This window comes from Parambassis ranga, chromosome 1 (genome assembly GCF_900634625.1).
Source record: "Parambassis ranga chromosome 1, fParRan2.1, whole genome shotgun sequence".
Lineage (NCBI taxonomy): Eukaryota > Metazoa > Chordata > Actinopteri > Ambassidae > Parambassis > Parambassis ranga.
This window is the reverse complement of record NC_041022.1, coordinates 22,193,418-22,218,729: the sequence shown is the minus strand read 5'-3', so window position 1 is coordinate 22,218,729 and position 25,312 is coordinate 22,193,418. Positions and strand designations below refer to the sequence as shown.

General features: G+C 43.6%; 2 protein-coding genes across 2 annotated transcripts; both read right to left on the bottom strand.

Moving 5' to 3' along the window:
• Nucleotides 1–405: 405 nt before the first annotated feature.
• LOC114438621 (protocadherin Fat 4-like) lies at nucleotides 406–14,921 on the bottom strand. The gene is made up of 28 exons (XM_028410115.1): nucleotides 14,786–14,921; nucleotides 13,786–13,857; nucleotides 13,527–13,690; nucleotides 13,353–13,400; nucleotides 13,180–13,269; nucleotides 12,991–13,077; nucleotides 12,591–12,698; nucleotides 12,397–12,510; nucleotides 12,221–12,314; nucleotides 12,011–12,129; nucleotides 11,737–11,910; nucleotides 11,488–11,616; nucleotides 11,140–11,295; nucleotides 10,565–10,745; nucleotides 9,915–10,048; nucleotides 8,838–9,788; nucleotides 8,626–8,751; nucleotides 8,282–8,533; nucleotides 8,023–8,121; nucleotides 7,758–7,930; nucleotides 7,484–7,635; nucleotides 7,099–7,406; nucleotides 6,800–6,910; nucleotides 6,179–6,370; nucleotides 5,931–6,028; nucleotides 5,692–5,853; nucleotides 5,366–5,536; nucleotides 406–539 (listed from the first exon to the last, which is right to left on the bottom strand). The coding sequence occupies exons 1-28, from the start codon at nucleotides 14,862–14,864 to the stop codon at nucleotides 482–484; spliced, it is 4,602 nt and encodes a 1,533-aa protein (XP_028265916.1). The 5' UTR covers nucleotides 14,865–14,921; the 3' UTR covers nucleotides 406–481.
• A 2,564-nt stretch (nucleotides 14,922–17,485) lies between these two features.
• LOC114428687 (protocadherin-1-like) lies at nucleotides 17,486–25,305 on the bottom strand. Its single transcript, XM_028397358.1, has 21 exons — nucleotides 25,293–25,305; nucleotides 25,093–25,206; nucleotides 24,917–25,010; nucleotides 24,702–24,820; nucleotides 24,428–24,601; nucleotides 24,074–24,307; nucleotides 23,831–23,986; nucleotides 23,256–23,436; nucleotides 22,612–22,745; nucleotides 21,303–21,447; nucleotides 20,786–21,027; nucleotides 20,527–20,625; nucleotides 20,262–20,434; nucleotides 20,008–20,138; nucleotides 19,353–19,537; nucleotides 19,105–19,202; nucleotides 18,866–19,027; nucleotides 18,521–18,706; nucleotides 17,848–17,919; nucleotides 17,729–17,765; nucleotides 17,486–17,656 (listed from the first exon to the last, which is right to left on the bottom strand). Exons 3-21 carry the CDS (start codon nucleotides 24,942–24,944, stop codon nucleotides 17,486–17,488), a joined length of 2,727 nt encoding a protein of 908 aa, XP_028253159.1. The 5' UTR covers nucleotides 24,945–25,010; nucleotides 25,093–25,206; nucleotides 25,293–25,305.
• Between the last annotated feature and the right edge of the window lie 7 nt (nucleotides 25,306–25,312).

Sequence of the window (25,312 nt, the reverse complement as noted above, 5' to 3'; positions counted from 1 at the left end):
TGTGCATCATTTCAGAAAAGTAATAATACAAGGTGGACTAAAAAGCCTGCAGAGAGTCTCAGTACAGTGTCACTCAGTAGAAGCAGCTTAGAGTGATTTGATTTTCCTACATGCTAATATTCTGAATGGTAAACGTGTGGTAATTTTATGCCTCGACTCATTGACATCAACTTCACAGCTTATCTGATGTGAGGAAGAATTAAATCACACATTGTGGCTGCTGTTATGACAAGCAGCAAGTGAACTAATTATTATTATTAACCCAAAACCAGCACATAAGAATTTATTAAATTTCACTTTTATAAGAATAAATCATTTGAGGAGCAACAACACATGAGCTTTTTGTAGGTGGTGGTTGTTTCCATCTGCTCGAATGTTGAAAAACGACAAGAACACAGTCTGTGGTGCTGTTCCTGAAAAACATCTTTTATCACAGGATTATTTTTAAATGTGTATTTTTTCTGTTGTTGTTCTGCAGACTTCAAGCACAGCATCCACAAAAGTCTGTGAGGGCTTCCTTGCTGTCACTCCTACTCAACCTGACGGCACAAACACATGATTACAGTTAGGGGGGAAAAAGTGATTTGACGTTTGCCCAATAACACAGAATTGATCAGTCTATATTTTTTTTAATATATTTTTAAAAAGTTTTACATCAATTCACATTTTCATGAATGAAGTAAGTTGATCCTCCATCAATCAGCCAGATTCCCAGGTGTATTTTATACAGGTAAGGAGCTGACACTGGGAGCCCTCTCAGCTCCTTACCTGTATAAAAGACTCCTGTCCACAGAAACTGTCAATCAATCCAGATTCCAAACTCTTCACCATTGGCCAAGACCAAAGAGCTTTCCAAGGTTGTCAGGGACAGGACTGTGCAGCTACACAAGGCTGGAATGGACTAAAGACCATCACCAAGCAGCTGGGTGGGAAGGTGACAACAGCTGGTGCATATATAATATTCACAAATGGAAGAAACATAAAATAACTGCAGATCTCCCTCAGTCTGCAGCTCCATGCAAGATCTCACCTCCTGGAGTTTCAGTGATAATGAGAATAAATACTGGGGAGGAACCTGTCAATGATCTCAATGCAGCTGGGACCACAGTCACCAAGAAAACAGTTGGGAACATGCTCTGCTCAAGAAAGCACATGTACTGAAGTTTGCCACTGAACATCTGAATGATTCAGAGGAGGACTGTCTGAAAGTGTTGTGGTCAGATGAGACCAAAATCCAGCTCTTTGGCATCAACTCAATTCAACTTGTTTGGAGGAGGAATGCTGCTTATGACTCCAAGAACACCATCCCCACTATTAAACATGGAGGAGGAAACATTATGCATGGGGTGTACTGCACTGCTTCACAGGGAGGGTGGATGGGGTTATGGCCGTCTGTCGCTGTGCTCTGTGTTTTTCATGTGGATGCTGCTTTACCTGTGCTGTCAAGAGGTGTTCTCGCTTCTCACATACGATCGGCAAACTCTGCTTGAGATCGGATGCTTCTGCAATCAGCTTAAAACTGACCCGGTGACTAGCTCTCCTCCGTTCCTTGAGGAAATACCGGCCTTCCTGAGGCGCCCTCCTGTGTATCTCACCCGCAAGAAACGCCGAAGGAGACGGGGGAGACGCGGTGGCGTCCGGGTGAGGATCGAGGCTCTCCTGAGATCTGCTCGCGTGCCTGGTCGTGATCTGCTTTTGCTGGATGATCCTGCTTTACACTCACTGGCGATCAGGGCCCGATGGATCCGACCGGTGTTCCCGGAGGTCGACAGCTACCACGGCGTCGGCTGTGTGGTGGACCCCGCTCAGCTGCTGCTGCCTCCTGCCAGCCGGCGGCCACGGACAGGTAGACGTGGTGTGGATCATCAGAATCTCCGCTCACAGAAGCTTGCTTCGCCCTCGACTGACACTCTTAATTTAAATCTGGCGCTGCTGAATGTGAGGTCCGTCACCAACAAAACTTTTCTCCTGAACGACTTCTTTACCTCGCGTAAACTGGATTTTATGTCCCTGACGGAAACTTGGCTACGTGAAGGAGAACTGGTACCTTTCTCGGAGCTGCTCCCCACTGGATGTAATTATTTGAACTCCCCACGTACCACTGGCAAAGGAGGAGGACTGGCTTTAATATTTAAATCCTCATTCCACTGCCAACAATCTCTGGCTGTCAGCTACTCCAGCTTTGAGCTGCAACTCTTCGAGGTAAAGCTCCCCGTGACTGTCTCTGTGCGGTGGTCTATCGGCCACCAAAAGTTAACAAAGACTTTGTTCAGGACTTTGCGGACTTTGTGTCGGGTGTCACTCTTAAATATGATCACTTTCTGATCGTTGGTGATTTTAATGTGCATGTCTGCTGTGAGAGCAGACCTCTGGTCAGAGACTTTCTGAGTACCATTGACTCTTTTAATCTCACGCAGTCCGTTTTGGAGCCGACACATGAGAAAAGCCACACTCTGGATCTTGTGTTGTCATATGGGCTGGATGTACAGATAACTGACATCGGACACTCCCTCTTATCTGACCATCTACCTGTGTTATTCTGCACCCGCCACCATGAGCACCGCTCCCGTTCGCCGTGTTTTTAACCCCTCAACTCCCCAGCTGTTTACCGCTGCTTTTAAAAACTCCTTTTTATATTCCCTTGATCTTAGCAGCCACAGTGTGGACGATTGTGTAATGATGTTTGATTCACTTTGCTCCGAGATTTTGGATTCAGTCGCGCCCATGACTCTCAAGCCTGTAAGGCCGCAGAAACAGCCGTGGCTCAACGAGTCCACTCGTGCGCTCAGACGCGCATGTAGACAGAGAGGAGATGGAAAAAGGACAAGCTTAAAATTTCGTGAGATCTCCTCCTAAACTGTCTCACATCATACCAGCAGGCTGTTAAAGCTGTAAAGACAGAATATTTCTCCGCACTTGTGTCTGCAAATGCTCATAAGCCTCAGGTTCTTTTTAATGTGTTTGATTCTCTGGTGAATCCATGTGATGCTGTCAGTATTGAGCCGTCTCCTACTCTGTGCGAGGCTTTTAAGGAATTTTTTATTGATAGATTTTAGCAATTAGACACCCGCTGTCACAGTCTGCCCAGGACCCCTCAGCTCTTTCTCCCAGCTCCGCTGTCTTTGACAAATTTGAGCCTGTCTCACTATCTCACCTCACTGAGATTGGCAAGTGGCAGGCCGTAAATTTTTAACAATCTGACAGCATTCCATCCCGTCTTTTTAAAGAGGTCTTCTGCACAGTTGACACTTTTAGCTTACAATTTATAAATCTGTGTCTGAGCTCTGGATCTGTTCCATCCTCTTTTAAACATGCCACGGTGCAGCCTCTTTTAAAAAAGAAAGGCCTAGACCCCTCGGTTTTAACCAATTTTAGACCAATTTCCAAGCTCCCGTTTATCTCAAAGGTTTTAGAGAAAGTTGTTCTTACTCAAATCCAAGAGTTTTTAAAAACAGCCAATGTCTGTGAACCGTTTCAATCTGGTTTTAGGCCTCTCCACAGCACTGAAACTGCTCTTTTAAAAGTTTTTAATGATCTCTTGCTAACCCTTGACTTTGGCAACTGTGCCATTTTAATTCTCCTGGACCTGACAGCGGCCTTTGACACGGTAGACCATAGGATTCTCTTGGCTCGCTTAGAGCACTATGTCGGCATAAAGGGCACTGCCCTAAAGTGGTTTGAATCCTATCTGACAGACAGATCCTTCTCGGTTCAGATGGGGCAGTTTTCCTCTTCAGTGGCCCCTCTGACCTGCGGGGTGCCCCAGGGGTCGGTTCTGGGCCCGCTGTTGTTCTCTCTGTACATGCTACCCCTGGGGTCCATATTCAGGAAGCACAGCATCCCCTTCCATTGTTTTGCTGACGACGTGCAGGAGTATTTGCCGCTTAGAGTTTCTGCCAAAGATTCCCTCCAATCACTGCTAAACTGCATGAGTGATATTAAGAAATGGATGGACCTAAACTTTCTAAAATTAAACGAAAACAAAACTGAGGTTGTCTTGTTTGGTCGCCCCGACCTAGTCCAGGTCCTTGCCAGCTCCCTTGGCCCACTGGCGCCAAACATACAAACTCATGCAAGGAATCTCGGGGTGATTGTAGATGGTGCTTTTAAATTGGACAAGCAGGTGAGCTCAGTGGTCAAGTCCAGCTTCTTTCAACTAAGGCTTATTGCTAAGGTAAAGCCATACCTTAGTCAGAGTGACTTAGAGAAAGTCATCCACGCTTTTATAACCTCTCGCTTAGACTACTGTAACTCCCTATATATTGGTATTGGACAGTCAGAGCTTCACCGTCTGCAGCTGGTCCAAAACGCAGCGGCTCGCCTTCTCACCGGGACAAAAAAGCGCAAGCACATCACGCCAGTGCTTTCCTCACTTCACTGGCTACCGGTGAAGCATAGAATTGATTTTAAGATTCTTTTATTTGTTTTTAAGTGCTTGCATGGGCTGGCCCCGGACTATTTATCAGACCTCTTGGTATTGCATCGGCCCTCCAGAGCTCTTAGGTCTGCTAACGAAATGGCTCTGGAGGTCCCCCGATCTCTTTTAAAAACTAGAGGTGACCGGGCCTTCTCAGTCGTGGCTCCCACTCTGTGGAACGCTCTACCTCTAGTTGTGCGGCCGGAAAATGGCCTCACCACTTTTAAATCTCTACTTAAGACTTACTTATTCACCTTGGCCTTTGCCTGAGTATTGGCAGCTCTTGGGGATTTTATGTTTTATGATTGTATCTTTGTTTTTATTGTATTTTACTGCAGTTTATTTCTTTTATGTATTTATCAGTTTGAGTTTATTTTACGTATTTTAATGTTAAGCACTTTGGTGGGTGACGCCCTTATAAATGTGCTATATAAATAAAGCTGACATTGACCATCAAGTGAGAACCTCCTTCCCTCAGGCAGGGCATTAACCTGGGCGGTGGGTGGGTATTCCAGCACAACAATGATCCAAAACACACAGCCAAGGCAACAAAGGATTGATCAAGAAGAAGCATATTAAGGTTTTGGAGTGGCCTAGTTAGTCCCCAGACCTTAATCCAATAGAAAATCTGTGGAGGGAGCTGAAGGTTCGAGTTGACAAACATCACCCACAAAACATTAATGACTTGGAGAGGATCTGCAAAGATGAATGGGACAAAATCCCCCCTGAGATGTGTGCAGAGCACACATGTCAGAGTCTGACCTCTGTGATTGATTAAAATACATTTTTTTTTGTTTTTGTTTGTCTCTCGCTGTTCAAATAAACCTACTATTGAAATTATAGACTCATCATTTCTTTGTTAGTGGGCAAATTTACAAAATCATCGACCCTTACTGTATCACAGTTAGAAGGTTAGCTTCCACCACCCCATCAGATGCCCAGTCTCACCTCATGATCAATATGACAGTGATACTCAATCCCAGCAGGACACCCAGAGCGATGGCCACAGCCTGGTTAGGGGAGGACGTTTCAGGCTTCGTCTCAATGTCAAAATGAATCCCCTCCCCAAACACCAGGGTTAGCTCTGCCATCACAGCAGCTGACTGGCTCTGCAGTCTCCTGGTGGATCAGACAGACGGTGATTCAACTCAAGGAACTGGTTAGGTACTTAAGTGTTACAAAATCTTAATTTATCAAATGTGTTACAGCTTTAAATATCTTTCAAAGAAATGGTCGATTGATGGACAGATGATTAGTACCGTCTGGACTCTTACTTTATGACTACCTCAGAGGAAACAACTTCCCCTCCATCCACAGCAACAAAGCTGACCAAAGTCCTGACAGACTCCCTCAGCATTCTGGACTCGGGGGTTCCTCCGTTAGCGCTGGACACCTGGATGATGTTCACAGTCCATCCCAGAGCTTTACCCAAAGACCTGAGTGGATACAAACATAAATTATAGCAAATACATTTGTAAAATAAATCAGAAAATGATTGTAATTATTCTCTTACTTCTCCAGCTCAGGAACCTTTTTCTCCACAGTGTTAGCAGGCCGATTAAGTGAGATAATCACCAGGTTACTGCTGCTTGCACTTCCCTGAACCGCCACCTGGGGGCAGAGAAGAGTTTGTTCCATATTAATCTGTTCACTGCTCAGTAGATTTTACATCATGAGTGGATACATTTGCAGAACTACCTGACACCTGAATGTCTTAGTGTTATTTAGCATGCACATGTCTCATTTTGGTTTGCCTCCCACCTCCACCCTGGCTGTAGCAGACAGTCCTCTGGGGTCCGTAGCTTTCACCTCCACTGCAGCTGTCTGTCCCGCCAGGCCTGCCGCTGAAACCACGTACACCAGACCTGAGGATAGCTCCACGTCAAAGTGAGAACTGCCTCCTGACAGGCTGTAGACCAGCTGACCCTCCTCTCCAACATCCGGGTCTGAAGCCTGGAGGGGCCATGGTAAAAAAATAAAAAATGAAAACAAATGAAACATTCTTCTTTGGCTACAGATGAATGTTACATAATGTGCTTTCTTTTTTATTAAATGTCAGCAAAAGGAGCAACCCAATGGCAACACATTCAAATTAAAATCATTAAAACTGCATAACTTTGTCATTTCAAGTGTTTTCGGTGCTGATGTCATGGAAAGTGCTGGAAAAGTTAGGATAGCCTCCCCTCTGATAGGACGGATCTGTTCCCTCCAGCTTCTTTATGATGTTGCATATCTCACAGCAGCTCACTGACACATTAACCACACAGCAGTTCAAAGTACACACCTATCCTTGATAGCTGCGACAATAATCATATAATAGATTCTCGACATAGTATCAATATTTCCTGATACATGGAAGTGATAGAAGCTGGATGTGTTCACCTTGACGTAGATGATGGGGGTTTTGTACGGGGCGATGCTGAACACAGAGGCTTTGTAAACCTCAGGGGGAAACTGCGGAGGCTCGTTCACGTCCTGCACCTGAACTCTGACCTGAGACAGAAAAAACAGTCACAATACATCAGCCTATTCATACCACATGCAGACTGGAGGTTCATCCACCCTGCTGTGGCCAAATGACCCCACCCATTAGCTCATGCTAATCATATACATTTGAGCTTAGCATGCATTTTCAGGCAGAGAATGTCATTGTTAAAACAGCTGCATTTTACAGGACGTACCACTGCTGTTGCTGATGTCGGGGGGCTCCGTGTGTCCACAGCCTCCACCTCCAGGATGTACCACTCCTGCTTTTCTCTGTCCAGCTGTGCTGTGGTCGTGATAGCTCCATTGGCATCGACAGAGAACAGGTCAGCGTGTGTTTTCAGTGCATAGGTGACTTTGTAAATGTTGCTTCCTGCAGAGGCAAAGACCCTCCCCACAAGCACCCCCACCGGCTGGTTCTCAGGCAGGCTGAAGTTGTAAGAGGAGCTCTGGAAGGCCACATTCTCCACCAGACTGACAACCCTCAGATTCACCACCACAGCAGCTGCATGAAAACATAAAAACATGCTAACACTGATAGTTTTCCCTTTAAAAGGTGACACCAGATGCCACCACACTGACCTGTGGAGTTGAGAGGAGGCTGGCCGTGGTCTTTGGCCATGGCAGTCAGCTGCAGAGTGGTGTCTTCTGTTATGTCAGAAAGGTCAGAGGTCAAAGTCACTTCCCCACTCTCACTGTTTAAGGCCAAATATGGAGAACTTCCTTCAGAAAAACTACAAAAAAAATACAGATACAGTTAACAAGGACATTATATAATTAAACCATAATGCTAATTATTTGCAGAGCTAGAGTCAAGTTAAGGATCTTAGCTGCTGCTGAGTTGACACAAACTGACCTGTAGGTGATGAGCGAGTTGTTCCCGATGTCTTGGTCAGTGGCGGACATCGTCAGCAGCAGCTTCCCTTTCTCTGCGTCTTTCAGCAGGATGCTGCTGACGTACCTGCTGGAGCTGAACTCAGGTCTGTTGTCGTTGACGTCAATGAGGCTCACTCTGATGGTGGTGGTGTTCTGGATTGTGTAAATTTCAGTAATGAGACACACATTGTGATAGTCTGGAAGAGTCCAGTCATCATTACACTCCTCCCAGCTGCATCTCTTACCTGCCTCTGTGGGGTGCCTTTGTCTGAAGCCCTAACAACCAGGTCGTAACTGTCCCTCCTCTCACGATCCAAATCCCCAACAGCGAGCAACATCCCATCCTGCAATACAACACATGAATACAACATTCTGTACACTAAGGCCTAGAAGATTCAGACATGCATTTGTGTTGACAAAAATGACAATTTGTGACAGTCTGGGATCAATTTTCCAATCAGGCCTATTGACAAAATTGTTAAATGAATCATTTATTTTCCTCACCTCTCTGAATTTGAAGAGCGGGTGTGGAGAGCTGAGGGAGACGGTGACTTCTCCATTGAGCCCGAGGTCAGCGTCAGTGGGCACAATGGCAAAGACTTCTCTTGGAGTTTCCTCCGAGTAGTGGCCCTCTGGGATCTGCAGGGGGTCAGGGATGCTGGGGAACTGTGGAGCGTTGTCATTGTAGTCCAGGACGGTGATGTTGAGCTGAGATGTGGATCTCAGACCATCAGTGACATGATCCACTGCCACAACCTGAACACACACAAACAGAAAACAACACTAAATCAGCAAGAACAAATGGAACATACAAAAACAGAAAGTAGAATCATTCTGTTCAAACGTACCTGTAGTATGTAATTGTCCTTTGTCTCTCTGTCCAAAGTGGCGTCTGTCTTCAGTGAGACAACACCCTGTTTGTTGATGTCAAAGGTATCACTGGTATAGATGAAGTAACCATTGGAGAATCCACCCTGAGGAAGAGGAAATGTTTTAAAAATATCTCAGTTTCACCGTCAGCCCTTCATCAGTGACGAAAGAAGCAGCTGATGTAGCTCACCTCATCCTTGTCAGTGACCTCCAGGGTCAGGATGGATGCACCACCTGCCAGGTTCTCAGAGACAGCCACATCATAGCTTTCTTTACTGAACTCAGGTGGGTTGTTGTTCACATCCTTCACCTTCACCACAACAGAGGTGTTTGCAACCATATAGGGATCCCCACCATCAAAGGCCTGAACCTTCAGAGTGTACTCCTTCACCTCGCTGTAGTCCAAAAGCTGGGCCAGCTGCAGGATCCCACTGGAAGCCTCCAACTGAAAAGTAGCTGGGTCTGATGAGGGGCTTTGATGGAAGATGCTGTACCTCACTCTCCCATTTGCACCTTCATCAGGATCCACAGCTAATAGAGTGAGCAAGCTTGCTCCAACCACCTCTGTTTCTAAGACTTCAATCTGATACCCAGCCTCAGTGAACTTTGGAGCATTGTCATTGATGTCAGACACATGGACCAGCAGGGTGGCTGTGGCAGACCTGGCTGGACAACCCTGGTCCTCAGCCACTACCTGTAGATTATACTGTGCCTCAGTCTCCCTGTCTAGTGCTCCAGCCACACTGACGATCCCAGACACAGGATCAATGGAGAACTTTCCCTCTCCTCCTCTCAGTGAGTATCTGATCTCCTTGTTGAAGCCACTGTCTTTGTCTGTAGCTGGAACTACCGTCACATTGGTTCCTGGCTCTGCATCCTCAGGGACAGACTTTGTGACAGAACTTGGTGCAAAAACAGGGCTGTTATCGTTGACGTCAGTGACTTCAACCTCCACAACTGCTCTGTCAGTGTTGACACCATCTGAGATGGTGATTTCCACAGAGTAGTGGTGTGGGGCCTCGTCGTAGTCCAGCTTCTGTTTTGTGGTTAAATCACCAGTGGAGGAGATTGCAAAGTTGTCAGATTCTGTCTCAACTCGTAGAGTCACAGGGCTCTCAGCAGGTATAGCGAGGAAGTCGACCTAAAAATTCAGAATGTGACTGAATGTTAACATGATTGAGCAGACAGTGTTTAATGTCAGCTGATTTGTAGAATCACCACTGAGGCTTGGTCATAAAACTTCATATTATTATTGAGAGAAACTTACCCTAAGAATGGTAACTCCGGGATCTTGCTCCTCCTTTACAGTGCCTGTGTAAATCTTTTGTAAAAACTGAGGTTTTGAGGAACCTGGGGCACGAATGTTCACCTGTGCTGAAGACGACCGGGATATGCTGCCCCCTAGAGGAAAGGAAGGATAGACAATGAATGAGTGTGATACAGCTGCAGTCACTGCCTGCTTACTCTGGTCCCGATATTTAGATAACTTTCTAACAGTCTTAGTGTGCTTCAAGAAAACTAGTTTTTATAGTGTCAGACGACATCTGTGGTCCTCATCTTTTTATGTGAGGAACCTTTTGGCTGTAATGAGCGGCTTTCTTTAAACTAAGACATCTGTGGTGTTTTAACACTCCAACAAGATTAACATTTTTAACAAGGAAATTACAGTTATTAAAGTTAGTAGGCGCAGGTTTTTTGATACTGTTGGAAACCACCACGACAAATTGTTTTGTGAAGCATACTAGCCACTCTAATATTTCTATGAACTAAAACATCCATAAAATATGGCGAAATGTGAAGTGTTTGATGTTACAGAGCCAACAAATATTCTGCGAAAGTGGAACATTATTGACTGTGGGACTGAACGAACAGGCTAAATAATCACATGAATAATCACATGAATTACAGCAAATCTACCGTCTCTGGCTGTTATGTAGAGAGGGAACTCCAAAATCCTGTTTTCCTGTAGAGGGATGGTCTCCGCCAGTGAGATCTCTCCGGTGTTTTCATCCATTGAGAAGTATCTCTCATTGTTGCCGAAGTCAATAGTGTACTTGATCTGCCCATTGACACCATCATCAGGATCCTCTGCCAACACCTTTGAGTTATATAATACAAATGACCATCAGATCACATACCAAAACACAAACACAGTATCCCGGGATACAATGGTTATGTAATGGCAGACTTTAGCAATCACACACTAGATCTGTTAACTTGTACAACTCCAGGTTTTATATGGCAGGTGGGTGTGTCCTGAATCTGAACTAATCTGAAGTGAAGGGTTAAAAGAAAGGATCCTTAAAACGTATCCTGAACAAGCTTCTGCTGGAAGTGATCACAAGTTTAAATGGAAAGCCTGTCATAACAACGTAAACAGTGCCCATTCCCTTTAAATTGTGTAGCTGACAAACAGAAAGTAAATTATTTGAAACAAATTGTAATATATGATGTTAAAGAAAACATCTATTAAAAATCTAGCCACAAATTACCTGGACTAGCAACATTCCCACAGTCTGATTTGCAAACACTTTCCCCTCGTACACACTGCTGGTGAATGTGGGATTATTGTCGTTCTCATCCAGAAGAGTCACACTGACTTGTGCGGTCACAGCATTGTTGGGTGGATCTCTCTCCCTTGCTTCGATCTTTGAGTCAAGAAGGAAAGACAAAAAACAGCACATGTTGCAGTGTAGGTCCAGTAAACACTGGCTCCTGCTCTGTCACTCTCAAACAAGGAAGTAAAGGTAAAAGAGTACAAGAAAAACATACGAGGCTGACGAACATATTGTAAAGACCGGGTCTGCTGGGTAACAATAATATAACATTTTCTGATTTACCTGAAATGTGATCTTTTCAGTGGCCTCTCTGTCCAGAGCTGTGGAGTTTTTCACTCTGACTGTCCCATCAGAGCTGATTGAGAAAGGAGCAGATTCCGGGACAATCTGCAGAGTTCCCACAAATCCTCCCTGCACAACAGATACACAGATAGGAAGGCATACGCTGAAATTATGTAACCTTAACAGGAGAGAGAGGGGCTTACTGACAGCACTCTCACTAAACATCATGCAGTTTTAAGCTCGGTCTACCTGGTCCAGGTCAGTGACCACAGTTTTAAACACAACAGTGTCAACAGGAGAGTTTTCCAGAAGTGTTACAGAGTAGCTGGCCTGATCAAACTCTGGAACGTTATCATCCACATCCTCAACAGTGACGGACACCACAGCCACAGCCGTCTTCAGGCTGTCGTCTGCTTGAGCTGCCTGCAGAGAGGGACAGAGTATTTATGTGGTAAACTATGATCACAGACACTGAAATTCAGTAAAATACATTTGCCGAAGTCTTCCTGAATCATTAAGATACCTTGATATAAACAGAGATCAGGCTGCTGTCCATCTCCTCTCTGTCGATGGCGGTCACCACAGACAGAACTCCACTGCTGGTGTCAATGCCAAAGTTTCTCTCATACTTTTCTGGAGACACTATACAAACAGGTTTTTCATGGTTTAGGCCTATATATGTATATATATTTTACAAATTGTTCATATTTTCTTCTCGAAGATGATTATTTACCACTAGTGATGCTGTAAGTTAAAGTCATGTTGATCCCAGTGTCCCCATCCTGAGCCTTTATTGCTTCTGGCTGAATGGTGCGGAAAAGTCCGGCCTGATTTACAAAACACAAAATTTAAAACTCACTCACTATCATTCAGATTCAGTCATGTCAAAATGAAAGCACAAAGACTCACCTGATTTTCTGGAATAAAGGCATGGTACAGACTGTGGCTGAAAAAAGGGTTCAAGTTGTCAAAGTCCTCCACATCGATCACCACAGATGCCGTGTCACTCAGCCCCCAGTTATCCTGCAGTCACACACACTCACACTCATTACAACAGTCACAGTGCCTCTCCTGTTCTGGTATGTTGTACATGTTGCACCTACCTGGGCTGTCACTGTGAAGTTGTACTTTTTGACTTGATTGTAGTTCAAACGTCTTTTCAAAATAAAAGCCCCTGAGTTGATCAAAACAAAGGCCTCTGAAGGTGGTTCCTAACAAAAGAACGTGTCCATCAAAATCAATTCACTTCAATGTTATTTATTTATATAGCACCTTTCACAAGACGGTGGTGGTGTTGAGGAGGTGGGGGAACTGCTCAGTGGATCATGTTTCTGTCCCCCAGCAGCATAGGCCTTAGAGTAGGACTATGAGACCTGTTCTGCCTGTTCTACTCACACAGAATATTATTATTCATCATAACACTAAAAACCCTGATTGACCTTTTTCAGCCTTTTAAACGGTAACATTTGTTGCAGCTTTTTAACACACGGCACATGTTATTACCATGGAATATGTCACTCTGTTGTTTGCTGCAGTGCTGTCTGCATCCACAGCTTTCACTCGAAGAACCTCTGTGTCCACACTTTGAGACTGAAAGAAGACAAGACTAAATGAAACACTCACACTAAATTTAGTCTCATCCCTGTTCCTCTGAAAGCAATGTTGTGTATCATCCCTATTTAAAAGATTCACCTCAGAGACAGTGATGGCATAGTGGGTCTTTTCAAATATCGGACTGTTGTCATTGAGATCGTTGATTTTGAGTGTCCGAGGATTGTTGTACTGTAAAAGTAAACACACCATTTCATTTATTTCTGTTTCTAGTTTTACTGCTTACTAAGTGAAGCTTTGGAAAATGTACCCACCTTAATATCACCATCACACATGATAGAATAATGCAAGGTACTGTCACTCTAAAAAAACAGGATCATAGTGTGTTATTTGTATAATCAGACAAACTGCTGCACATAAAATAATATAAACATAATGATATTATACATAATATATAACATCTGTGAGACAGATCTGCAGCAACTCACAGACGCCAGCGTGTCTGCATCCAGTGGCTTCTTGGTGTGAACAGTTGCGCTGGTGTCCCCGGGTGTGAAGCTCAGCTCCAGGTATTCAAGGTGGACAGGAAAGAGGTATGGTACCAGCTTCACTATGCTGCCTGCTTCAATACCACTCACCAGCTCTACATCCCCTGTAGCACCATGGGTCAAGAGGACAGAATAAACCTCACAGGTGATGGACATAGGAATGGTATGACTCATCATTAGACGTTTAAAGGGACGTTACCTGTGTATCCTTCATCAACTGCACCCACATGCAGAGAATCGCTCACCCCAGCACAATTTATGGTTGAAGTACCTTAAGAAACAGACACAATACAGAAGAAACATTAGAGTAGGATGACTAAAAGTAATCCTTTGATAGCTTGCCTGGGATAAGGCCCTGTGTTTCTGTAGTCTCGCTGTAAAAAGCACTATGCAAATAAAATGGAATTGAATGTTGCATGGTTGAATTTGGTCCAACAGCAGAAGAGTGGTGCTCAGCCAGAAGGGAACCATCAGGCAGACTCAACAAAGTGACGGAAACATTTCCAAAGTTCAAGCCATCAGACTGATCTTCTCTGTGATAGGCACATTGCTACATTATATGCTGGATTATTTCTTAATTGTGATAATATTTATTTGTCAAGTTTGCACAATATTAAATATAAGTGTCTTCATTTGGTGTGTTGCATTAACTGAGAGACCAGGAACTAAAACAAAATATACTCAGATGACTCTATTAAGACTATATTATGATATACAACTGCATTATTGTGTTGGCTTATCAGCAGCTGCCAAAGCGGCGGCACATCATATATTTTCATTTGAAGGTTAAAACAATAAAGTGGAATAAAAGTGCAGGCAGTGGACTTTGAAAGGCTGAATCTTAGGGGTGTGATATGGGTTTTGATTACCAGTTAAAATAAGGCATAAATCACTTCTGTTGTTAGAGAGTTATGTTCAAAAACAGTTTGGTCAAAGCTGGAACAATGTGTGACTGATACACAATGTGTTTCTAAGCACAGATCTAACCATAATATCTATTTTGGGTAAAATCATTAAATGATTTACAAGAACAGATTTGAACACAGAAACGTGCCTGTATGTGTCTACTGACAATTTTCAAAACGATTTCTGGATTTCTGTAAACAATCCTTAACTGTAGCTGAAATCTAACAGCCCTGTTCCTCCCAGTTTATGGTTTGAAATAAAATCTGTTCCACATGGGTCCATTTTTTACTCACCTATTGGACTTCCAGTAACAAAACAGACACAAATGGATACAAGAACAAAACAAGTCCAGATCTCACCACCGGTGTCCATATTGGTTCAGTTGTGTTTTCTACTAAGCCTGAAAACCAACAGTGATCTGATCACCTGAGTCACAGGTATTAAGAAGTGTGTGTGATTTACCTCACCCTCCTTCCCAGCAATCTCGTTTTATGGCAGGTTGTAACGCGTTCAAGGTTTCACTCATGGTGGACTGTACCAAAGATGAGAGCCAGGTTTCATTTTCCCTTAAACGGTGTGAGTACATTCAGCAGCTGATACTCTGATATATTGAATATTCAAACAAATCTTGTTAGATACACACTTAAAAATTAAATCCAAAACTAATCTTTTTTTTCCATCTGGATATAATTGTTTAATCTAAGTGTTAAGATGCTTGGTGAACTTAATACACTGCTCAAAAAATATGGAAGGGAGCACCTCCTAGATCTCAATGAATGAAATATTCCAGTTGAAAATCTTCATTCATTACATATTGGAATACATTGAGAACAAAATAACATAAAAATGATCAATATCATCAAAATTGTTAACCCATGGAGGTCTGGATGTGGAACCATATAAGAACAAGCCCCACTTCAATCATGAGAGACTCAGCGAACTGAATGAGAAATATTTATTAAGTACAAAGTTTAAATGTGCATTGGCGTCCTAGACCTCGTTGTGAAGACCACATCCGAAAAGGGGGAAAAACACAAGAGGAGAGGCCGCTGGATCAGAAGATCCCCACGGGGTCTAGACCTGGTGGTGGTGGAGAGCTGGAGGGCAGGAGATAGGAGGCCTGAACTGGCGTGGACCTGGTGGTGCTTGGGGTGGAGGAGGGTTGCCGGGTTCGATCAGAAGACAGCTGGAGAGGAGATGGAGACTTTTAAATTTCGTGCTAAACTATGATTGGTCAGGAGAGGGACGGAAAGTGACAGCTGATTGGTGAGGGAGGTGCTTTCTATTAAGCACCTGACTAAGAGAGCGGAAGAGAGAGGGAGCAGCGGAGTGAGGGATAGAAGGAGAGAGATTAGGAAGTGGATAGGGATAAATGGTGAATGATGGGAAACAGAGCCTTCCTGATTGAACTTACGCTAAGAGCTACATTTGTGGACGTCGGGCCTCAGCTCTCATTGATGTGCCATCCTGGATGAGCTGCACTACCTGAGTAACTTGTGTGGGTTGTAGACACCACCTCATGCTACTTCTAGGGCTGAGAGCACTGACAAAATGCAAAAGTGATCAAACTTAAAAAAGTAACTTTGTCACATTGAACAACAAAAACATAAGGAACCAAATGGGAGCCAAAAGAGTCTGCTCTTTTTATTGAGCTGAACCATAAGAACCTCCTTTCTTAAAACAGCCCATCACTAATGGACTATATCCTGCTTCGCTATATGCTGTGTGGGAAGCAGTACACTCTCGTTCATTTGTCACACAGTGCCGGTTTTAGACACGGGCAGACCGGGCGGCATCACACAGGGCATCACACAATGTGTGTCACACAATGTGTGTCTAAGCACAGATCTAACCATAATATCTATTTTGGGTAAAATCATTAAATGATGTGTCTCTACTGACATTTTTCAAAACGATTTCTGGATTTCTGTAAACCATCCTTAATTGTAGCTGAACTCTAACAGCCCTGTTCCTCCCAGTTTATGGTTTGAAATAAAATCTGTTCCACATGGGTCCATTTTTTACTCACCTATTGGACTTCCAGTACCGAAACAGACACAAATGGATACAAGAACAAAACAAGTCCAGATCTCACCACCGGTGTCCATATTGGTTCAGTTGTGTTTTCTACTAAGCCTGCTGAGAGTCTCAGTACAGTGTCACTCAGTAGAAGCAGCTTAGAGTGATTTGATTTTCCTACATGCTAATATTCTGAATGGTAAACGTGTGGCAATTTTATGCCTCGGCTCATTGACATCAACTTCACAGCTTATCTGATGTGAGGAAAAATTAAATCACACCTTGCTGAACTTCTTTGTCCACCTGAGTGTCTTAACTAAAGCATCTGGGACGTGGGGAAGAAGAAATGGGAATAACCAGGTGTCTCTCAAACAGGCTCGTATTATTTTTCAGCTTGTTTGTTTATTTTATACAATAGATCCACAGGTCACTACCATGAAGCCAACAGGACTCAACAAGAGGAACAGTTGAAAATTTACAACTTTAAAACATTAGAGAACAAAAAAAAACAACACTGATGTGACACCAGACGGCGTCATGTGACAGAGCTCAAACATGTTCATTTAAAAATGGCTTTTTCATAACAGTGCTGCTGCATATGTACACAGTACTGAGGTACGTGAACCTGCTTTTAGGTAATAAATACACACCCCAGTTAAGTTTGTATTGTGGCTGCTGTTACACATTTATGACAAGCAGCACGTGAACTCATTATTATTATTATTGTTAACCCAAAACCATCACTCAAGAAGAATTTATTAAATTTCACTTTTAGAAGAATAAATAATTTGAGGAGCAACAACACATGAGGTTTTTGTAGGTGGTGGTTGTTTCCATCTGCTTGAAGAATGTTGACAAACGACAAGAACAGTCTGTGGTGCTGTTCCTGAAAAACATCTTTTATCACAGGATTATATTTAAATGTGTATTTTTTCTGTTCTGCAGACTTCAAACAGAAAGCTGCTCTGTTCAGGTCAGAAAACGGACGTGGTTTCATTACCCTCCCTGTCACCATCCTCTTTAACTCTCACATTGTTGCCATCTGTCTTCACTGTCTCCTTTGTGTCTCTGTCCTCCTGAGCTTTCTCTCTGTCCGTCCTCGGCTGCAAGTCCTTTGCTGTCTTCTCGTGCAGCCTTGTCTGTCCCTGGGACACAAATCACCGATCAGCTGGATTTCACTTTAAACATTTCACTGTAACACTGTGAATGGGATTTACCTGCTCAGAGGGTTCAGAGGTCTTCCGGGACCAGTTACTAAAGAGGAACAGGAAGTCCCATTAAAATATGTTTCATGTACACATCTGATGCAGACTGAGGAGCTTTTGATACAACTTACAAGTAGCTTTCAGTATTTTGGTCAATGTCAAAGCTCTCCTGGTCAGAGTCCTGGATATCCTTCCTTTTGAACCTGATGGTACAAACACATGATTAGTTAGGGAAAAGGTGATTTGAAGTTTGCCCAATAACACAGAATTGATCAGTCTATAATTTTTTTTTATATATTTTTATGTAACATCAAGTGAGAACCTCCTTTCCTCAGGCAGGGCATTAACCTGGGCGGTGAGTGAGTATTCCAGCACGACAATGATCCAAAACACACAGCCAAGGCAACAAAGGATTGATCAAGAAGAAGCACATTAAGGTTTTAGAGTGGCCTAGTTAGTCCCCAGACCTTAATCCAATAGAAAATCTGTGGAGGGAGCTGAAGGTTCGAGTTGACAAACATCACCCACAAAACATTAATGACTTGGAGAGGATCTGCAAAGATGAATGGGACAAAATCCCCCCTGAGATGTGTGCAGAGCACACATGTCAGAGTCTGACCTCTGTGATTGATTAAAATACATTTTTTTTGTTTTTGTTTGTCTCTCGCTGTTCAAATAAACCTACTATTGAAATTATAGCCTCATCATTTCTTTGTTAGTGGGCAAATTTACAAAATCATCGACCCTTACTGTATCACAGTTAGAAGGTTAGCTTCCACCACCCCATCAGATGCCCAGTCTCACCTGATGATCAGTGTGGCAGTGATAATCAATCCCAGCATGCTCAGACCCAAAAGGACACCCAGAGTGATGACCACAGCCTGGTCAGAGGAGGACGTCTCAGGCTTCGTCTCAATGTCAAAATGAATCCCCTCACCAAACACCAGGGTTAGCTCTGCCATCACAGCAGCTGACTGGCTCTGCAGTCTCCTGGTGGATCAGACAGATGGTGTTTGATTCAACTCAAGGAACTGGTTAGGTACTTAAGCATTAAAAAATCTTAACTTATCAAATGTGTTACAACTTTAAATATCTTTCAAAGAAATGGTCGATTGATGGACAGATGATTAGTACCGTCTAGACTCTTACTTTATGACTTCCTCAGAGGAAACAGCTTCCCCTCCATCCACAGCAACAAAGCTGACCAAAGTCCTGACAGACTCCCTCAGCATTCTGGACTCGGGGGTTCCTCCGTTAGCACTGGACACCTGGATGATGTTCACAGTCCATCCCAGAGCTTTACCCAAAGACCTGAGTGGATACAAACATAAATTATAACAAATACATTTGTAAAATAAATCAGAAAATGATTGTAATCATTGTCTTACTTCTCCAGCTCAGGAACCTTTTTCTCCACAGTGTTAGCAGGCCGATTAAGTGAGATAATCACCAGGTTACTGCTGCTTGCACTTCCCTGAACCGCCACCTGGGGGCAGAGAAGAGATTGTTCCATATTAATCTGTTCACTGCTCAGTAGATTTTGCATCCTGAGTGGATACATTTGCAGAACTACCTGAAACCTGAATGTCTTAGTGTTATTTAGCATGCACATGTCTCATTTTGGTTTGTCTCCCACCTCCACCCTGGCTGTAGCAGACAGTCCTCTGGGGTCCGTAGCTTTCACCTCCACTGCAGCTGTCTGTCCCGCCAGGCCTGCTGCTGAAACCACGTACACCAGACCTGAGGATAGCTCCACGTCAAAGTGAGAACTTCCTCCTGACAGGCTGTAGACCAGCTGACCCTCCTCTCCAACATCCGGGTCTGAAGCCTGGAGGGGCCATGGTAAAAAAATAAAAAATGAAAAACAAATGAAACATTCTTCTTTGGCTACAAATGAATGTTACATAATGTGCTTTCTTTTTTTTATTAAATGTGCTTAGACTGTCAGCAAAAGGAGCAACCCAATGGCAACACATTCAAATTAAAATCATTAAAACTGCATAACTTTGTCATTTCAAATGTTTTCAGTGCTGATAGGCTCCCCTCTGATAGGACGGATCTGTTCCCTCCAGCTTCTTAATGATGTTGCATATCTCACGGCAGCTCACTGACACATTAACCACACAGTAGTTCAAAGTACACACCTATCCTTGATAACTGCGACAATAATCATGCAACAGATTCTCGACATAGTATCAATATTTCCTGATACATGGAAGTGATAAAAGCTGGATGTGTTCACCTTGACGTAGACGATGGGGGTTTTGTACGGGGCGATGCTGAACACAGACGTGTGTGGTCTTTGGCCATGGCAGTCAGCTGCAGAGTGGTGTCTTCTGTTATGTCAGAAAGGTCAGAGGTCAAAGTCACTTCCCCACTCTCACTGTTTAAGGCCAAATATGGAGAATTTCCTTCAGAAAAACTACAAAAAAAAATACAGATACAGTTAACAAGGACATTATGTAATCAAACCATAATGCTAATTATTTGCAGAGCTAGAGTCAAGTTAAGGATCTTAGCTGCTGCTGAGTTGACACAAACTGACCTGTAGGTGATAAGCGAGTTGTTCCCGATGTCTTGGTCAGTGGCGGACATCGTCAGCAGCAGCTTCCCTTTCTCTGCGTCTTTCAGCAGGATGCTGCTGACGTACCTGCTGGAGCTGAACCCGGGTCTGTTATCGTTGACGTCAATGAGGCTCACTCTGATGGTGGTGGTGTTCTGGATTGTGTAAATTTCAGTAATGAGACACACATTGTGATAGTCTGGAAGAGTCCAGTCATCATTACACTCCTCCCAGCTGCATCTCTTACCTGCCTCTGTGGGGTGCCTTTGTCTGAAGCCCTAACAACCAGGTCGTAACTGTCCCTCCTCTCACGATCCAAATCCCCAACAGCGAGCAACATCCCATCCTGCAATACAACACATGAAAACAACATTCTGTACACTAAGGCCTAGACGATTCAGACATGCATTTGTGTTGACAAAAGTGACAATTTGTGACAGTCTGGGATCAATTTTCCAATCAGGCCTATTGACAAAATTGTTAAATGAATCATTTATGTTCCTCACCTCTCTGAATTTGAAGAGCGGGTGTGGAGAGCTGAGGGAGATGGTGACTTCTCCATTGAGCCCGAGGTCAGCGTCAGTGGGCACAATGGCAAAGACTTCTCTTGGAGTTTCCTCCGAGTAGCGGCCCTCAGGGATCTGCAGGGGGTCAGGGATGCTGGGGAACTGTGGAGCGTTGTCATTGTAGTCCAGGACGGTGATGTTGAGCTGAGCTGTGGATCTCAGACCGTCAGTGACATGATCCACTGCCACAACACAGAAAACAACACTAAATCAGCAGGAAAAAAATGGAACGTACAAAAACAGAAAGTAGAATCATTCTGTTAAAACATACCTGTAGTATGTAATTGTCCTTTGTCTCTCTGTCCAAAGTGGCGTCTGTCTTCAGTGAGACAACACCCTGTTTGTTGATGTCAAAGGTATCACTGGTATAGATGAAGTAACCATTGGAGAATGCAGAAGAGGAAGAGGAAATGTTTTAAAAATATCTCAGTTTCACCGTCAGCCCTTCATCAGTGACGAAAGAAGCAGCTGATGTAGCTCACCTCATCCTTGTCAGTGACCTCCAGGGTCAGGATGGATGCACCACCTGCCAGGTTCTCAGAGACAGCCACATCATAGCTTTCTTTACTGAACTCAGGTGGGTTGTTGTTCACATCCTTCACCTTCACCACAACAGAGGTGTTTGCAACCATATAGGGATTAAGATTAAGATTAAGATTAAGATTAAGAAACCTTTATTAGTCCCACAATGGGGAAATTGCATTTTTGCAACGGCATACAGACAGCAAGGGATAAGTTAGGAAAAAGATATATACAATATAAAATAGGCTACCAATAAAAGATATATACATTATAAACAGTTTACATATTTAACAGTTATTGCACAGGTGAGTGGAGGTAGAAATGGTATATAAACTGTACATAGTGCAACTAAATAAATAACAGTAAAATAAAAGCACACTGTGGTGTGTAAGTATTGCTCCTATCAGAAGTGTTTATTATAGAGTCTGACAGCAGCAGGAAGGAAAGACCTTCTGTATCTCTCCTTCACACACCGAGGGTGGAGCAGTCTGCCACTGAAGCTGCTCTGCAGGGCTGACAGGGTGTCCTGCAGGGGGTGGGACTCATTGTCCAGCATGGATGTTAGTTTTGCCAGGACCCTCCTGTCACCCACCTCCTGCACTGAGTCCAGAGAGCAGCCCAGGACAGAGCTGGACTTCCTGATGACTCTGTCCAGCTTCTTCCTCTCCCTCTCAGTGATGCTGCTGTTCCAGCAGACCACACCATACATGATGACTGATGCCACCACAGAGTCATAAAAGGTCTTCAGGAGTGCCCCTTTCACTCCAAAAGACCGCAGTCTCCTCAGCAGGTAGAGCCTGCTCTGGCCCTTCCTGTACAGTGCGTCTGTGTTGTGAGTCCAGTCCAGTTTGTTGTTGAGGTGAACACCCAGGTATTTGTAAGAGTCCACCTGCTCAATGTCCATTCCATGGATGTTCACCGGTAAGGGGGGGGGCTGAGTGTCGTCTGCGAAAGTCCACCACCATCTCCTTGGTTTTCCCTGCATTGATCAGCAAGCTTGCTCCAACCACCTCTGTTTCTTTGTGGTTAAATCACCAGTGGAGGAGATTGCAAAGTTGTCAGATTCTGTCTCAACTCGTAGAGTCACAGGGCTCTCAGCAGGTATAGCGAGGAAGTCGACCTAAAAATTCAGAATGTGACTGAATGTTAACATGATTGAGTAGACTGTGTTCAATGTCAGCTGATTTGTAGAATCACCACTGAGGCTTGGTCATAAAACTTCATATTACATGAGAGAAACTTACCCTAAGAATGGTAACACCGGGGTCTTGCTCCTCCTTTACAGTGCCTGTGTAAATCTTTTGTAAAAACTGAGGTTTTGAGGAACCTGGGGCACGAATGTTCACCTGTGCTGAAGACGACCGGGATATGCTGCCCCCTAGAGGAAAGGAAGGATAGACAATGACACAGTGTGAAACAGCTGCAGTCAGTGCCTGCTTACTCTGGTGCCGATATTTAGATAACTTTCCAACAGTCTTAGTGTGCTTCATGAAAACTAGGTTTTATAGTGTCAGACGACATCTGTGGTCCTCATCTTTTTATGTGAGGAACCTTTTGGCTGTAATGAGCGGCTTTCTTTAAACTAAGACATCTGTGGTGTTTTAACACAAGATTAATATTTTCAACAAGGAAATTACAGTTATTAAAGTTAGTAGGCACAGGTTTTTAGATACTGTTGGAAACCACCACAACAAATTATTTTGTGAAGCATACTAGCCACTCTAATATTTCTATTAACTAAAACATCCATAAAATATGGCTAAATGTGAAGTAATTGATGTTACAGAGACAACAAATATTCTGCGAAAGTGGAACATTATTGACTGTGGGACTGAATGAACAGGCTAAATAATCACATGAATAATCACATGAATTACAGCAAATCTACCGTCTCTGGCTGTTATGTAGAGAGGGAACTCCAAAATCCTGTTTTCCTGTAGAGGGATGGTCTCCGCCAGTGAGATCTCTCCGGTGTTTTCATCCATTGAGAAGTATCTTTCATTGTTGCCGAAGTCAATAGTGTACTTGATCTGCCCATTGACACCATCATCAGGATCCTCTGCCAACACCTTTGAGTTATATAATACAAATGACCATCAGATCACATACCAAAACACAAACACAGTATCCCGGGATACAATGGTTATGTAATGGCAGACTTTAGCAATCACACACTAGATCTGTTAACTTGTACAACTCCAGGTTTTATATGGCAGGTGGGTGTGTCCTGAATCTGAACTAATCTGAAGTAAAGGGTTAAAAGAAAGGATCCTTAAAACGTATCCTGAACAAGCTTCTGCTGGAAGTGATCACAAGTTTAAATGGAAAGCCTGTCATAACAACGTAAACAGGGCCCATTCCCTTTAAATTGTGTAGCTGACAAACAGAAAGTAAATTATTTGAAACAAATTGTAATATATGATGTTAAAGAAAACATCTATTGAAAATCTAGTCACAAATTACCTGGACTAGCAACATTCCCACAGTCTGATTTGCAAACACTTTCCCCTCGTACACACTGCTGGTGAATGTGGGATTATTGTCGTTCTCATCCAGAAGAGTCACACTGACTTGTGCGGTCGCAGCATTGTTGGGTGGATCTCTCTCCCTTGCTTCGATCTTTAAGTCAAGAAGGAAAGACAAAAAACAGCACATGTTGCAGTGTAGGTCCAGTAAACACTGGCTCCTGCTCTGTCACTCTCAAACAAGGAAGTAAAGGTAAAAGAGTACAAGAAAAACATACGAGGCTGACGAACATATTGTAAAGACCGGGTCTGCTGGGTAACAATAATATAACATTTTCTGATTTACCTGAAATGTGATCTTTTCAGTGGCCTCTCTGTCCAGAGCTGTGGAGTTTTTCACTCTGACTGTCCCATCAGAGCTGATTGAGAAAGGAGCAGATTCCGGGACAATCTGCAGAGTTCCCACAAATCCTCCCTGCACAACAGATACACAGATAGGAAGGCATACGCTGAAATTATGTAACCTTAACAGGAGAGAGAGGGGCTTACTGACAGCACTCTCACTAAACATCATGCAGTTTTAAGCTCGGTCTACCTGGTCCAGGTCAGTGACCACAGTTTTAAACACAACAGTGTCAACAGGAGAGTTTTCCAGAAGTGTTACAGAGTAGCTGGCCTGATCAAACTCTGGAACGTTATCATTCACATCCTCAACAGTGACGGACACCACAGCCACAGCCGTCTTCAGGCTGTCGTCTGTTTGAGCTGCCTGCAGAGAGGGACAGAGTATTTATGTGGTAAACTATGATCACAGACACTGAAATTCAGTAAAATACATTTGCCGAAGTCTTCCTGAATCATTAAGATACCTTGATATAAACAGAGATCAGGCTGCTGTCCATCTCGTCTCTGTCGATGGCGGTCACCACAGACAGAACTCCACTGCTGGTGTCAATGCCAAAGTTTCTCTCATACTTTTCTGGAGACACTATACAAACAGGTTTTTCATGGTTTAGGCCTATTTATGTATATATATTTTGAAAATTGTTCATGTTTTCTGTTTTTTTCGAAGATGATTATTTACCACTAGTGATGCTGTAAGTTAAAGTCATTTTGATCCCAGTGTCCCCATCCTGAGCCTTTATTGCTTCTGGCTGAATGGTGCGGAAAACTCCGGCCTGATTTACAAAACACAAAATTTAAAACTCACTCACTATCATTCAGATTCAGTCATGTCAAAATGAAAGCACAAAGACTCACCTGATTTTCTGGAATAAAGGCATGGTACAGACTGTGGCTGAAAAAGGGGTTCAAGTTGTCAAAGTCCTCCACATCGATCACCACAGATGCCGTGTCACTCAGCCCCCAGTTATCCTGCAGTCACACACACTCACACTCATTACAACAGTCACAGTGCCTCTCCTGTTCTGGTATGTTGTGTGAGTACATGTTGCACCTACCTGGGCTGTCACTGTGAAGG